Source organism: Aspergillus luchuensis, chromosome 5 (genome assembly GCF_016861625.1).
Source record: "Aspergillus luchuensis IFO 4308 DNA, chromosome 5, nearly complete sequence".
Lineage (NCBI taxonomy): Eukaryota > Fungi > Ascomycota > Eurotiomycetes > Eurotiales > Aspergillaceae > Aspergillus > Aspergillus luchuensis.
Genome location: NC_054853.1, coordinates 2,786,831 through 2,800,095, shown reverse-complemented (window position 1 = coordinate 2,800,095; position 13,265 = coordinate 2,786,831). Strand labels below are relative to the sequence as shown.

The window sequence follows — 13,265 nt, the reverse complement described above, 5'->3', positions numbered from 1 at the left end:
GAATACCCTCGCTGTTGTCATGATATCTGGTGACCTTCTGAATCAAACCTCTCTTTGTCACACTGCATACGTTAAGCTGGTTTTCCCCCTGTCGCTGACTTGGCATGGGCTGATGGCACAAAGACCGCCAATGAAGCGGGACGTCCTTGCGTATTGGCAGGGACATTGATCCAATCTTGTAAGTTCCTTCGGATGCCGAGAGCGCGGCAAGCCCTGCCATGGATGCCAATTCTGCCCTGCGCTGTGTAACGAGCTATTCGAGTATAAAGCCGGTAGCTGTTTATTTCCGATGACTTGCATTTAAATCTCTCATACTACATCATCTTCCACTGAGAATCATCATCAGTTAGAAGAAAAATGTCTCTCACCGACCTCGCAGCTCGAATCACCGCAAACGCCCAGCTCCTCGATGCCCATCTCCAGTCACACAACCTGCCATACCCATCCACAGCTCCCACCGGATCCCCCGACTTCCCCAACCCGAACAATGACCCGGCCGTGGAATCAGCCCGCATAGCCATTCTTGAAGACACCCAGACTCTGCGCAACTACGCTCTCGGGCCAGCGCAGGTCGTCCGCGAACTATGCTGGAGTGTATGCTATGTCCTATCCAACCCACACTAACCCTACTGACAACATGATATAAACGATAGACAATCGACCTAGCAGTCCAACAAGTCCTCTACCACTTTTACATCCCTACCCTAATCCCCTTGAAGTCCAGCATCAGCTACGCCACATTATCCTCCCAAACTAATCTCCCAGAACGAACCCTTCGACTCCTCCTCCGCCAATCGTTCCTCAATGATATCTTCCACGAACCGGAACCAGACCGTGTCGCGCATACGGCTTCTTCAGCCGCTCTTGTGATGAATGCGCCATTTTATGATTGGTTTGGGCATTCAGTGGAGGAGGTGTTTCCAGCTAGTGCGAAGCTTGCAAAGGCGTTAAAGAGATGTAGTCGGAGTGGGATAGAGGGAGGGAGAGCGGAAGATAGTGCGTTTAGTTTGGCTATCGGTGGTGGTGAGAGCGTGTTTGAGTTCTTTGAGAAAAGGCCTGATAAGCAGAGACGGTTTCAGGGTGCGATGGAGGCGGTGGGTATGGATGGAGGACATGATTTGGGATTTGTAGTTGGGAGGTTTGATTGGGGGAAGTTGGGGAGGGGGGTTGTTGTGGACGTAAGTCACCTCTTCCTCATACCTCTTTACTTTCGACCATCAATGATGACTGGGATATTTGTAGGTAGGAGGATCCTCCGGCTTCCTGAGCATTGCTCTCGCGAACGCATACGGGGACCTGTCCTTCGTGGTGCAGGACTACAAACATACCGTTGATGAAGGGCGTGCGGCACTACCCCCTCATTTGAGTGAAAGGGTATCCTTTCAGGCGCATGATTTCTTCGCCCCGCAGACTGTGGCCGGCGATGTGTTCCTTCTTCGCCATGTCTGTCATAATTGGTCTGATGAGAATGCGGCGCGGATTCTGCGGAATTTGGTCCCTGCTATGAAGAGTAGTAGTCGGATTTTGTTGGTTGAGGTGGTGACGGTTCGTCCGGGGGTTGTGAATCGGGTGCAGGAGAGGTATATGCGGTGAGTAGGATCCTCATCCTTCAAGGATTTCCTAAGGGGAGTGTGCTGACTTGGACAGAAATGTCGATGTCACCATGTTGCAGATGCTTAATACGCAGGAGAGGAGTAGGGAGGATTGGGAGGGTGTGATTGCTTTGGCGGATAAGAGACTGAAGGTTCTGGGGATTCATAGACCGGAGGGGAGTTGGGATTCGATTATTGAGATTGGGTTTACCATTATGAATGGTCATGATTAGATGCATGGCGCTGGTTGGGGGTGTACCTACGGTTGCGTTTAGCATACTGTTTTAGTTTTCATGCTGTTTTCGTGAGGGTTGGCCTCGTGTTACTGATTTTCTAAGACAGACAAATATATATGAAGAATCGATTCCGTAAGAGACGCCATAGTCGTCCCAGCAGCTCCAGTCCGCCATTCCATTCTCCACTCATGTATTGCTAATCCACCTACTCAAGCTTAAGTGGATATTTCCTCAAATATGCCTCCAAAGTTGTCAACTCCCCCCTCGCCTGCTCCGCCGACCACTTGACCTTCTCCTCCGTCCCATCCCCATAATACCCAAAGACCCTGAAAAGCGTAAACATATCCACAATATGATCCCTCATCATCTCCGGTAAAAACCCCTTCCAAATCTCCTCCGGCACCTCACGATACACTACCGTCTTCCCCGATACGCGGCTCATAGTCTCCACTATCTCCTCAAAACTATACATTGCGGTAGCACAGCAAAGCACCTTTCCCTCATACTGATCGAAATCCGCCAGAATAGCTGCTACCCACTTCCCCAGATCATCATCTGTATCTATCAACGGCAGCTTCACATGAGGTGGAACAGGCAGAAGCAAAGCGTATTCACCATTTTCCATGCGTCGCGGAGCCATGGTCTCATGGAAATTCGACATGAATGAGCCCGGCGCGACAAAGGCGCTTCGGATTGGTTGCGTACGGATGTACTGTTCGACTTCTTCTTTGCCGTCGAAATGGCCGCCGTTTTTTAGCCATCCTTGGGAGATCTTTGAAATGCTGGGCAGAGTGGAGTAGATGTAGTAGGGCACGCCCACTGCGACCGCGGCGTCGATTAGGGCGCGGCCGTGCGTGACTTCGTGCTCGTAGGTGCGGCCGTCGTAGATTGTTGGGGTATTTGCGAATACGACGTGTGCGCCGGTGAAGGCGCGTTGGAGTGATTCGGGGTCATCGAAGCTGGCTGCGACGATTTCAATGCCTTTGGATGCTAGGTCTTGTGCTTTTGGGCTGTTGGGGTCGCGAGTTGTGCCGCGGATGGTATACTCCTGGCTTAATTTGGGGTCGGAGATGATAGCATCAACGACGGAGCTGCCTTGTTGGCCGGTGGCGCCCACTACCACTAGGATCTTAGACATTGTGGTTGAGATCGTCTGGCTTGGTTTAATTCTGGTGTTGCTGGGAGTTGTTGCTGCAAGGTGGTGGCGCACGAGTCCTCGCAATTTGTAGGGGACAAAGGAGTCGCTCGTATTCTCACGCAGACCGAGCAGCGAAACTCTGCATCTCGGAACAAAGAACGGAGTCCGACGATGGTCAGTGTGCGATATTCAAATATCCCTGTATACTACGGATCCTGGGATTTGCTCGTTAAATCCGGCCACTAAGTCCGGCCGCTGGTATCAGAGTGATGATCTTGGCGCCGTATTCTCGATATTACCCGAAAGCATAATCCTTTCTTTGTGCAGATATCATGGCTGTCGATTGAATTGGGCCGTGCTTGGTTCGCTGTCATGGTTACATTTGGGTAGTCATCTGGAAAGTCTGGGGATACCGGTATGATAAGCAAATCCTATCGATTTGCTTCTTCGGAGAAAGAGAATACTGTCCGCATATATTCTTGTCACCGTAGACCCCATGCGTAGAGGGATCTGCTGCATGATCGATTGGTTTGGCGCCGTCATTCACAAAGCTGGGTGCGAGGAAAACTCCGTGGGTAATGAATGGTCTAGGGGATGTGTCTTTCAGGCTTCTGAAAGGTGGGACGTAAGGTAGTCGACTTGTATGGTTGCATGTATTGAGTTCCGGCTTATATATATAGTCCGAGAGCTGGTATCGTGATCTTTGCCATATATTACTCAGACTCAGCTGGTCCCAACAACCAGGTAAGGGTCTTGCTGGCATCTTGTGTCGCATTATCTCCAACATGCGTCCCATCCTGAACTTCATACTGTGAGCTAAAGCCACTTCGGGAGGCGACAGGCCTCAAATTCTCTTGGCTATCATTCTTCTGCTGTCTCCTTAGCGCATGTTAGTTTAGGTATACTGTAAAACTTTGCGATATCAAAGCAAGATTGTTTTCGAAATCTGAAAGGCATAGGTCCCCTTCTACTTGTCAAGATGTTATGACTTAGTCTTATCGGGGCGAATAGAAATATATAAACTGGACGTACATAATCCGCTACCGACATCGAACATCACATATGGCAGTGTTTGTTTGATATATATCTAAATGAGTCTTGAGGCGCTTCTGCCTGATCATGGAATGAAACAAGGTAATATATTTAAGGATAGGCTTTTCGGGCTTTTAGACAAGTACAAACCAAAATATAACACAGTGGGCTGCGCTACGGTATTCACATCTCAGGTATATGGAATTTGGTAGCTAGTTTGCTTCGGCAAGTAACCCTCCTTTCGTCATCAATTTGGTCAGTAGAGCGAGTCTCATCGACTCCAGCACAATAATGGGATCTATATGGAACGTCTACGTTTAGCCTATGTCAGTGCTTCCTCCGCCCGACAAAGGCTGAAGCTAGTATGCAAATAAACATGCGCCAACTTAGAGCTAGACCAGACTTTCATGTCAAATAGGACAATTCTTTCACATGCTACGAATAGGTTAAGTCGCCTGCAAGTCTGGAGTGACAGTCGCGGAATGACAAATCACCACCATTACAAGCCTATATTTATCGCAGCCCCTCTGTCAGTCACCGATTGGTGGGCAATAATCCGACGTCATTTTCCGTGATTGTGTTGTCGTCTTGACCAATAAGCTGCGATGCTCAAAATTTCCCGAAGCGGCAGACTTCCAAGCCTTTTCCGGTTGTCATATGAAGCACATATCATTTGTGGATACGTGGAGTGCGCCTGTTGTGATCCTTCGGAGTGGCTATGAGGCTTACTGCATGCGTAACATGAACGCCTGTTATCCCGCCCCGTTAAGGCTCTATGGGGATTTCTCTGCTGTATTACTTCAGAGGGGTTATCAATCGCCCTCAAGAGATTAGTGAGCTTGTTCTGTTGCACGCAAATACTTTCCGGTCTTCCCTTTTGGCTAACTTGGATACCGATAACACGGACTAGGCGCTCGTCAAAGTGGTATATCTGCATCTCCCAAAATGCTCAGTGACTTCGTAGGTATAGGGAACTGGACCTTCACTATCATTGGGTATTTTTTGCACTGCAGGTGGAGTCGGTCTAGGTCGCGACTGATTTGAATTCCCGACCATTGAATGGAATGGGGGTTTCCCTTAGTGCGGTCGTCGTAAACCTGGCCTAGCACTCTCCCAACTATTTTGTCCACGATCGGTCTGTTGTGGGGGTAAAGGCAAATTGAATAGTTGCGGAAATGTGCAGGTGGCAGGGGATGCTCCGCCTCGCCCCTTTTCCATCGTTGCTAATGCAGTCCAGCGAATTGTCCTCGTGATATCTCGATAGGCCCGTTGACAACCGAGAGACATTGCGCTAGCATAACTACCTGCATGTCTGATAGGGCGCTTATCTAAGGTTCACAACGTTATCATCGTCGCTGCTGTGGCTAGCGTTTTGCGTTCGTAGCAACTTTAGTCCCTTAAATACGTGTTGCAATTTTAGCCCTGACCTACTGGTGTGAACGTGTAGACCAGTCACACGGTGTATCCTAGCTTGATGTTACGCATAGCTTCCAGACATGTCCTTTTGACTGCTGGATGAATGACTGTCCCTGACATTAGCAGTATGCCCGTGTCCCTTTCTGACCCTGACAGCACGTGGTTGTTATTTGAATGGCGCGTCATCCTTGCAGCACATCAGCCCAGATTGCAATCCGACCGGGGTTACTGACAAATAATGGAGTGATAGAGGGACGACCTATTAATCACAAGAATGAGCTTAGCCATGGGGATAGAGATAGTCTAGGGAGCATGGGTGCCTCGGGTTCGAATGGACTATCACTGACCGCTACCGTCGGACTCTAGATACGGTCGCATATGGGATACACCGATGAATCCATGGCAACTCCCGTCACCTGGGCTGCTCCAACCACTGCGAGTGACGTAGGCGTCTTGGAGAAGATGCATCGGAGAGGGTTCGGTTTAGAATCGCGATGTTAAGGAACTGGTGGGGTACGGAGAGCATCCTATAATTGAGGATAAATGGGTAACTCTGTAGAGTAGAGTGAAGTGGACACTCGGTTCAGTATGATCCATCCTGGATTGTTTTCCCATGCTTCAAGGCAATAGGATCAGCATATTAGTGCTAGGAAAGACTTCATGGGGAGGGAACGAGAAAAGAAGAGGAAAGACAGTTGCGGGCAGATGAACGGGTCGGGCCGGAGTCCCTCTTGTTCCCTCTCCACCGCGTGATCCTCTCCTTCCCTTTTGCCCTCACACCCTTCCATCCTTCGTCTGAACAACTTCATTCGCGACAGCCACACTCCCATTACCACCAACGCGAACCCTGCTGGCCAAGGCGCGCACGGTCGTCATTAATTCCAGACTCCACAACATGCAGTCCAGATAACTGATGTCCTTACTATCTCAACAACAAATCCTGTCCTCTCCCGAGAAAATAGCCGGTTGTTGGGAAACCGTCATCATGGAATTTAGCCGACATGATAGTCATTGTGATGACTCTGACAGAAGTGTCCAAGAGATTACTGCTGGGGAGTGCTTCATGGTCGCATCCTCCATCAGACTGATGAGCCATCCCCCGGTGCGACAGAGCCTCATCCGAACCTTCTTACATGTGAAAGGAGATAATCAGGTTGACGGGTGCCTTTGCATGTAAGATTCTGTCTTGGCTCTTCCTCCAGGACGACAAGCCAGCGCAAAGGAGTATGGCTGAGCCTCGAGACGACGCCGTGAGGGGATGCCCCCCGCCCCCTCCCTCACAATTAATCAGCGCGTTGCGCGTGCACTATCTGCGACAGAGTTTGGCTAGTATGCTCGAGTGCACGCGGTTGCAGATAGCGTAGCCTATGCTGCCTTCCGGAGAAACTTGACTTCGGATCGCTAACAGCATCCACCAATCCTATTGGCTGGCAGCTCACACTGGAGTGTGCGTAGATTCAATAATGCCTTTGTTCGGCCTCCATCAGAACGAAAAACCCTATCCCATGTCCAGGTCTTACCACAAAAGGTAGGACTCGCTCGATTCGCTGATCTAGTCAACTACTGTGGTCGTTGATCAGCGCGTGGCATCGTCGATCGCATCCAGCTGGTATAGGCGATCCGAATTGTAGAGAGCCGACAGGTATGATGGGACACGAAGAAGGGTGCCCTTCAGCCAGCCCAGTCCTGCTTATCTGAAGTCCTTTGGTGGCGAATTCGGGGTTACAATCTCCGATGATAACATCGTTGGCTTGAAGAGACGGTCGGTTGTAGCCGCCAGCCATGGATTGTCAGGTTTAGGAAAGATGCCATGACGGGGCCGTTGTTGGAAATGGGGCGATGAGAGTTCAGGGATTACGCAGCGGATGTGACTGGGACCTGCAGCAGAGGCCGTGCAAGGGAAACTTTTTTGACCTGCTATGAGGGTGGCTTGCAGCGACCTGACTGGGGGAGAGAAGGGGACAGGGTAGCACGAACCATGGGGCGTGAACAGGCCGTTCGTGTTAGCTTGAGGCTGACGGACGAGAGTTCATCTGACAGCATCATGGGGGTCGATCAGAGCGTCTAGTGCTTCCTAGTGGCTCTCGACCACAATACCCGTCTGGCCTGTAGGGCACCACTCACTAGCCATTACATCTCAGCAATGGCCCGTTCAGGCACCACTCGGCGCCAGCTCCGTCCTTCACTTCCTCTAGACCGAGAGCTGTATCTCTGTAGAGCCCTTCACCTAGCCCCCATTCATCATGTTTCCATTTTGAGCAAGACGAAAGCTGATGTTGGAGTTGGACAGGGTTTTGAGATAATGATTTGGCATGCTCCTTTCCTCATCTGTCTATCTTCACCCCTCCTCGTCACTCTCAACAACTTGTGCCTGTTTGTCTATATAATTCCTGTGATTCCCATCACTCTACAACATATAAACTGGACTATTTAGCATCCCGATTTAGTCTCCCATACTTCCTCAGCCATACTCATCCTTCCACCTGTCCAGATATCTGGTCACAACATTGTTTTTTTACCCTCTACATAAGATTTACAAGATGAGCAACATTTTGGATACCTTCCCTGAATACGCCCAGACGACATCTCTGGATCATCTGCGGGAGACCCAGTATAGCTACTTGGACGAAAGGGGTCACACATACCTCGACTACACCGGTTCTGGTCTCGCTGCTAAGGAACAGTATCATGCCCACAATGCACGCCTCACGGAGCAGGCCTTTGGCAACCCGCACTCCGTCAGTCCCACTAGCGAGAACTCCACCCGACTCGTCGAGCAGGCGCGCGCCCATGTACTTTCCTATCTTAATGCCTCTCCCGACACATATACCGTCATCTTCACTCAGAATGCTACGGGAGCAGCGCGTCTTGTTGGCGAATCCTACCCCTTCTCCCGGCAGAAGCAGTTCATCTTGACGGCAGACAACCACAATTCTGTAAATGGAATCCGGGAGTACGCTCGAGCAAAGCATGCACGCACCGTCTATGTGCCTGTGCAGTCCCCGGAGCTCCGAGTCAGTCCGGCTACTTTGGCATCAGTCCTCGGCGGCCACTGGTGGGAGTGGGGACGAGACCGACTAGCATTGACTAAAGGAGGCCGTCCGAACCGTGATCGGGGACTATTTGCCTATCCAGCCCAGAGCAACTTTAGTGGAGTCCGCCATCCTCTCGAATGGGTGACATTGGCTCAACAATGTGGCTTTGATGTGCTCCTAGACGCTGCGGCATATCTGCCTACCCAGAAGTTGGATCTGTCTCCCAAGAACCCCCAGCCTGACTTTGTCATGGTCAGCTGGTACAAACTCTTCGGCTACCCCACCGGTCTGGGCTGTCTGATTGCTCGACGCGATGCTCTTAGTCGCCTCTCACGGCCCTGGTTCTCTGGCGGGACAGTCAAGACAGTGGGGGTAGCGCTGACCTGGCACGTCATGGCCGCCGACGAGGCCGGGTTCGAGGATGGCACCCTGAATTTCCTGTCCATTCCGGATGTCCAAGTGGGTCTGGAATGGCTGGAGCGCGTGAACATGTCTTTGATCTCCACCCGAGTGCGCTGCCTTACGGGCTGGTTCCTCCAGCGGCTGCTCGGACTCCGTCACAGCGACGGTTCCCCGATGGCCGAAGTTTACGGGCCCACCGACCTCAAGCGTCGCGGCGGCACCATTTGCTTCAACTTCCTGGACGCCAAGGGAGATATTGTGGATGAGCGGATTGTGGGGCAGGAATCATCAGCTGCCTCGATCTCTCTGCGCACTGGCTGTTTCTGCAATCCAGGGCCTGCAGAGAAGGCTTTACGGATTGATACGCGGCCGCTGCGGCGCGTGCGACGTCGTCTCCGCAAGGGCCTAATTGAGATGGACACCATCATCAGCATTGGTCGTCTTCCGTCGGGAGGGGCCATCCGGGTATCGTTTGGCGTGGCTTCGAATACAGCAGATGTAGATCGGTTTTTCGACTTTGCTACCAAAACCTACCGGGACCGGGTGCCTGACACCAGTGGACTTGGCCCGCGTGATGGGTGCTAGTGGGGTATGAATGTGGATGTGTACATGTTTATCGAGCCATCTGTTGTCGTAATGTTCTGTGTATAGCTGTCATACAGATTATAGTGTTTAGAGTAACGGTGTTCTAATTGGTCTTTGCACTCCTGCACTATTGATCGTATTCCCTGCTAGGGCGAGTTCGTCTTACTAGGACGGGGACCAATATTTGGGTCATCGTAGTCTCACCCGGTTAAACGCCCCCCACGCATGTGAATCTGTCTTAGATCGGCTATCTGGCCGGGCAGTACTAGCGATCCCACTATGCTTGATGCAGACGAACCAAGAGGGGCGCGGATGGCTCGGGGCCGAGATGAATATAGGGCACCTCGAACCGGGGGGGCAGCAGAAGCAGCTAGTAGGGCACGATGGTGTTCCTTCGGTCTGGGGCTCCATCCAATCAGCTCATCTATCTGATGTATCTGGGCTAGCTGAGACCAAGCCAAGGATCCTGAATAAAGCTATTGATGTGATGAAAAAGTGAATTCCTGTTCCTCCTCTATAATGCACAGCCACATATTGATCTACATGCGCCACAGCCTCGTGGGCGTTGCTTTTTGCTGCTGCCGATCCTCTCGATCGCATCCGCCGCGACCCATGATGTGATTTACTTTACGTTGCATGAACCCGTGTCTTTCCCTTCCCCACTTGAATGAACCGGTTTCGACCTGGTTCTTCCATCATCTGGAGGGATTGAACCCCGAGAGTCCCCCGAAGGATCTGAGATTCGATATTTTGTGGCGGTGCTGGGTATCGACGATCCCCTCCTCCTCTATCTTGCTCATGCAGGGATAATTACTCCATCCCGCTGTTAGTTTGTAGTTTTTAATCTTCAGCCCTGACACATGTCTTACTTGCTTGCTTGCCCAGCATACTTTACACGGAGTAACTCTCTCAGCTGTCCAGTACTCCATCAGCTCAGCCCTTCCACTTCCATGCTGACCCACCATACCGAAACAGGGCATCGGTCCCTGCCAAGACCTGGCAATGGCTTCCTTTTCTCCTGCTGGGCGCTTTTTCCCGATCCCCCGATCGAACGCATCGCATGTAACCTGCTGGTGTCTCGAGGGATCATCGGGTATCAGCTGTCAGCCGCAGAACATGCAGCTTCCCAATGATGAATGTGTAGATAACCTTGTGCGGCTAATTATGCAGTTTGCTGCCTTCGTTGCCTAGCACCTGGATTGCCCTTGTTGCCTTCGCTTGCAGGCCGTGATCCTCGGATACGAACTATCCGTGTAGCCTCGACGCGTCAGCTTGGAGGTATGGGTGGTTCGTGTGCGTGTGGATGGCTGAGGTTGTGGTCTAGGTACTGTGGCAATCTTTTCTGCGGCTGGGACGGCATCTCCTGCCCTCTGGGATGTTGTCGTCATCGGTAAGTGTCTAGTCTCCCTGGTAGAGATATAATATAGTATATTATACTCCTATCCATGAGTGATATTATGCCAATTCTAAGGCTTCTACAATCTTAGTCGTAGTCAGTGAGTGGCCCGTCAGATGGAACATGGTACCCTAACCCGCCCGACATGCTTGCGAGAAGGACACCCTTCCACATTGCCCATACCCATTGCCCACCCTCATCAATGCATTTCTCAATCAACTACATCTCAATATACAAAGATACTGTATCCATAGCACCCTAATATGCCGTAGACCCTCGTTCGATGATAGATCGTATAAGGACCATCTCCGTTCCCCACCGCAGTTTCAGGAGGTTTCATCTAGAAACACCCGATATTAAGCTTAACCTTTTATAACCCGATCCTGATCCCATGCTCTTTTCCACACAGTAACTTCCTCCACACCTGGCGTGTTTTTCATTCATTCAACCATACATACATACATTCTTTACTGTTCAACTTCGTCCACTCTTTCAGAAAAATTTAGTGAAAATGTTCGCCCCAACCACCCTCCTCCCCCTCCTCGCCTCCTCAGCGCTGGCGCTGCCCGCCCTCACCACCCGCGCCCAAACTCAGTCCTCCACCTCCCTCTGCGGCGACTACGACTACATCATCCTGCAGGACTCGCCATGGATCGTATACAACATGCTTTACAACGCCGACGAGATCGTCGGTACCCAGTGCACCGACTACGGCGAGATGACTACCTCCACGAACGGCACGAAGGAGGTTGTTTGGAGTAGTGTGACTGATATCGAATATGTAGAGAGCACGTAAGCCATTTCCCTCCCTCCCTCCCTTAATCCCTTGTCCCTGAATATGTCTAATGATTGTACAGCAACAATGTCCCGAAGGGATACTCCTTCGTCGGACTAACCCAGAACCTGGAGACCAAGATCTCCGCCATCGAGTCCATTCCGGCGGAATATACTTGGTCGAGAACGAATTCTACTGCCTTCAAGGGTACATTTCCCCAGCACCCATCTTTTCAAGAACAGTACTAATAATAATGTTGGAAATGGGTACAGGCAACGTCTGCTTCGATTTCATCACCTCCGCCACAAAGGGTGACTCCAGCTCCAGCTCCGCCCACGAACTCATGCTCTGGCTTCAATACGAGGGTGGACAGCTCCCTATCGGCTGGACCAACGGAGCCGTCGCCACGATTGATAACCTCTTCGGCACGTCCTGGAAGCTGTACGAGGATGTGAATGAGGATTCGGGCGTCACTGTGAGCTCGTTGTTGCCTGATACCCAGTTCGAGGGCTCCTTTGAGGGTGATCTTAAGGAGTGGTTGTTGGAGTTGGTTCAGTTGGGCAAGTTTACGAAGGAAGCGTATGTGAATGTTGGGAATGGAGGGTGAGTTAAATTCCTTTCTTTTGAGAAGATGGGTTGGTTGAAGAGAAGCAAGCTAATGTGTGGTGTGTGTGGTTTAGGACGGAGTTCTTCTACGGTAACTCGGTTATGAATGCTACCTTGGGGTTGCAGATTAACCTGGATTAAATTGAATCCAAAAGATGTATATATTCGAGGGAGACTCTTGCGGGATGGATGGATTGCACTTCCATTTTGTGAGAGAGTGTTGGGGCTTGAATTCTGGATTTTACCCATCTTCGATCTGGACTCTATGGCTAATCTTGTGTAACCATGCAGCTGTCATACATACACCCTTGACTAGAGTCTAATTCAAAGTGCCAACCTTAAATCTTACCTTATTGCGTAGGCTGCTTATTGTAACACAAGATCAATAGTTGCTCAACAAAGGGGTGTTTTTTGCTGGGGGTTATTTGTTGGAAAAGTCAGGTATTGTGTTTATGATTTTAATCTGCTATTCTTTGTAGGTAGAACTAACAAAAGAGAAACATAACAAAGACAATAGATAACAACAATTGAGTAAGTCTTTGTGGTAGATTAGACCCCCTTATACATCATTGCAAACAACACCGTATTATCCCTCTCTAGTAATATCTGGAAGAAGAAGAAGTTGTCACGTGCAAGAATATCCATCAAAGATTAAATTAACATATATTCTTACAGCCTATTTACCATCTGATTCAAATAACTGCTTCCGTGACTTTATCATCAGTATACGTTATAACCCAATTCATCATGGATATATTTCCGTTCAGACGAGAGATGACAAGTGGTAAAAGAGGAGACTAGCCCTTGATTAAGATCATGAAAGGACTAAATTTCTATGTATAAGTATAGATGAGGCGGTAATAAGAACCAACCAACAAAGACTGCTATGACCGTAGACTAGCATCGGAACAAATCCGTGGCCACGCTGACTTGGTCGGTTCGTTCCAGACTGGCATAAAGTTACTCGGCTTGACTGTGTCTAATGTTTGGCCCCACGTTGAACCAATTTTGGTTGAAGAGATTAAGTTCGCAGGGAAATGTCATTACGTCTC

The 13,265-nt window shown here is 50.2% G+C and overlaps 5 protein-coding genes across 5 annotated transcripts; 4 read left to right on the top strand and 1 right to left on the bottom strand.

The window, feature by feature from the left end:
- Positions 1-357: 357 nt before the first annotated feature.
- AKAW2_50915A (uncharacterized protein) lies at positions 358-624 on the top strand (the record flags this gene model as incomplete). The annotated part of the gene is made up of 1 exon (XM_041690786.1): positions 358-624. One exon carries the CDS (start codon positions 358-360, stop codon positions 622-624), a length of 267 nt encoding a protein of 88 aa, XP_041544336.1.
- Positions 625-869: 245 nt separating this feature from the next.
- Positions 870-1,593, top strand: AKAW2_50914A (uncharacterized protein; the record flags this gene model as incomplete). The annotated part of the gene is made up of 2 exons (XM_041690785.1): positions 870-1,178; positions 1,243-1,593. 2 exons carry the CDS (start codon positions 870-872, stop codon positions 1,591-1,593), a joined length of 660 nt encoding a protein of 219 aa, XP_041544335.1.
- A 440-nt stretch (positions 1,594-2,033) lies between these two features.
- On the bottom strand, positions 2,034-2,966 carry AKAW2_50913S (NmrA/HSCARG family protein; the record flags this gene model as incomplete). Its single annotated transcript, XM_041690784.1, has 1 exon — positions 2,034-2,966. One exon carries the CDS (start codon positions 2,964-2,966, stop codon positions 2,034-2,036), a length of 933 nt encoding a protein of 310 aa, XP_041544334.1.
- A 4,988-nt stretch (positions 2,967-7,954) lies between these two features.
- On the top strand, positions 7,955-9,436 carry AKAW2_50912A (putative secondary metabolism biosynthetic enzyme; the record flags this gene model as incomplete). The annotated part of the gene is made up of 1 exon (XM_041690783.1): positions 7,955-9,436. One exon carries the CDS (start codon positions 7,955-7,957, stop codon positions 9,434-9,436), a length of 1,482 nt encoding a protein of 493 aa, XP_041544333.1.
- Positions 9,437-11,343: 1,907 nt separating this feature from the next.
- On the top strand, positions 11,344-12,354 carry AKAW2_50911A (uncharacterized protein; the record flags this gene model as incomplete). Its single annotated transcript, XM_041690782.1, has 4 exons — positions 11,344-11,624; positions 11,690-11,814; positions 11,880-12,210; positions 12,288-12,354. 4 exons carry the CDS (start codon positions 11,344-11,346, stop codon positions 12,352-12,354), a joined length of 804 nt encoding a protein of 267 aa, XP_041544332.1.
- Between the last annotated feature and the right edge of the window lie 911 nt (positions 12,355-13,265).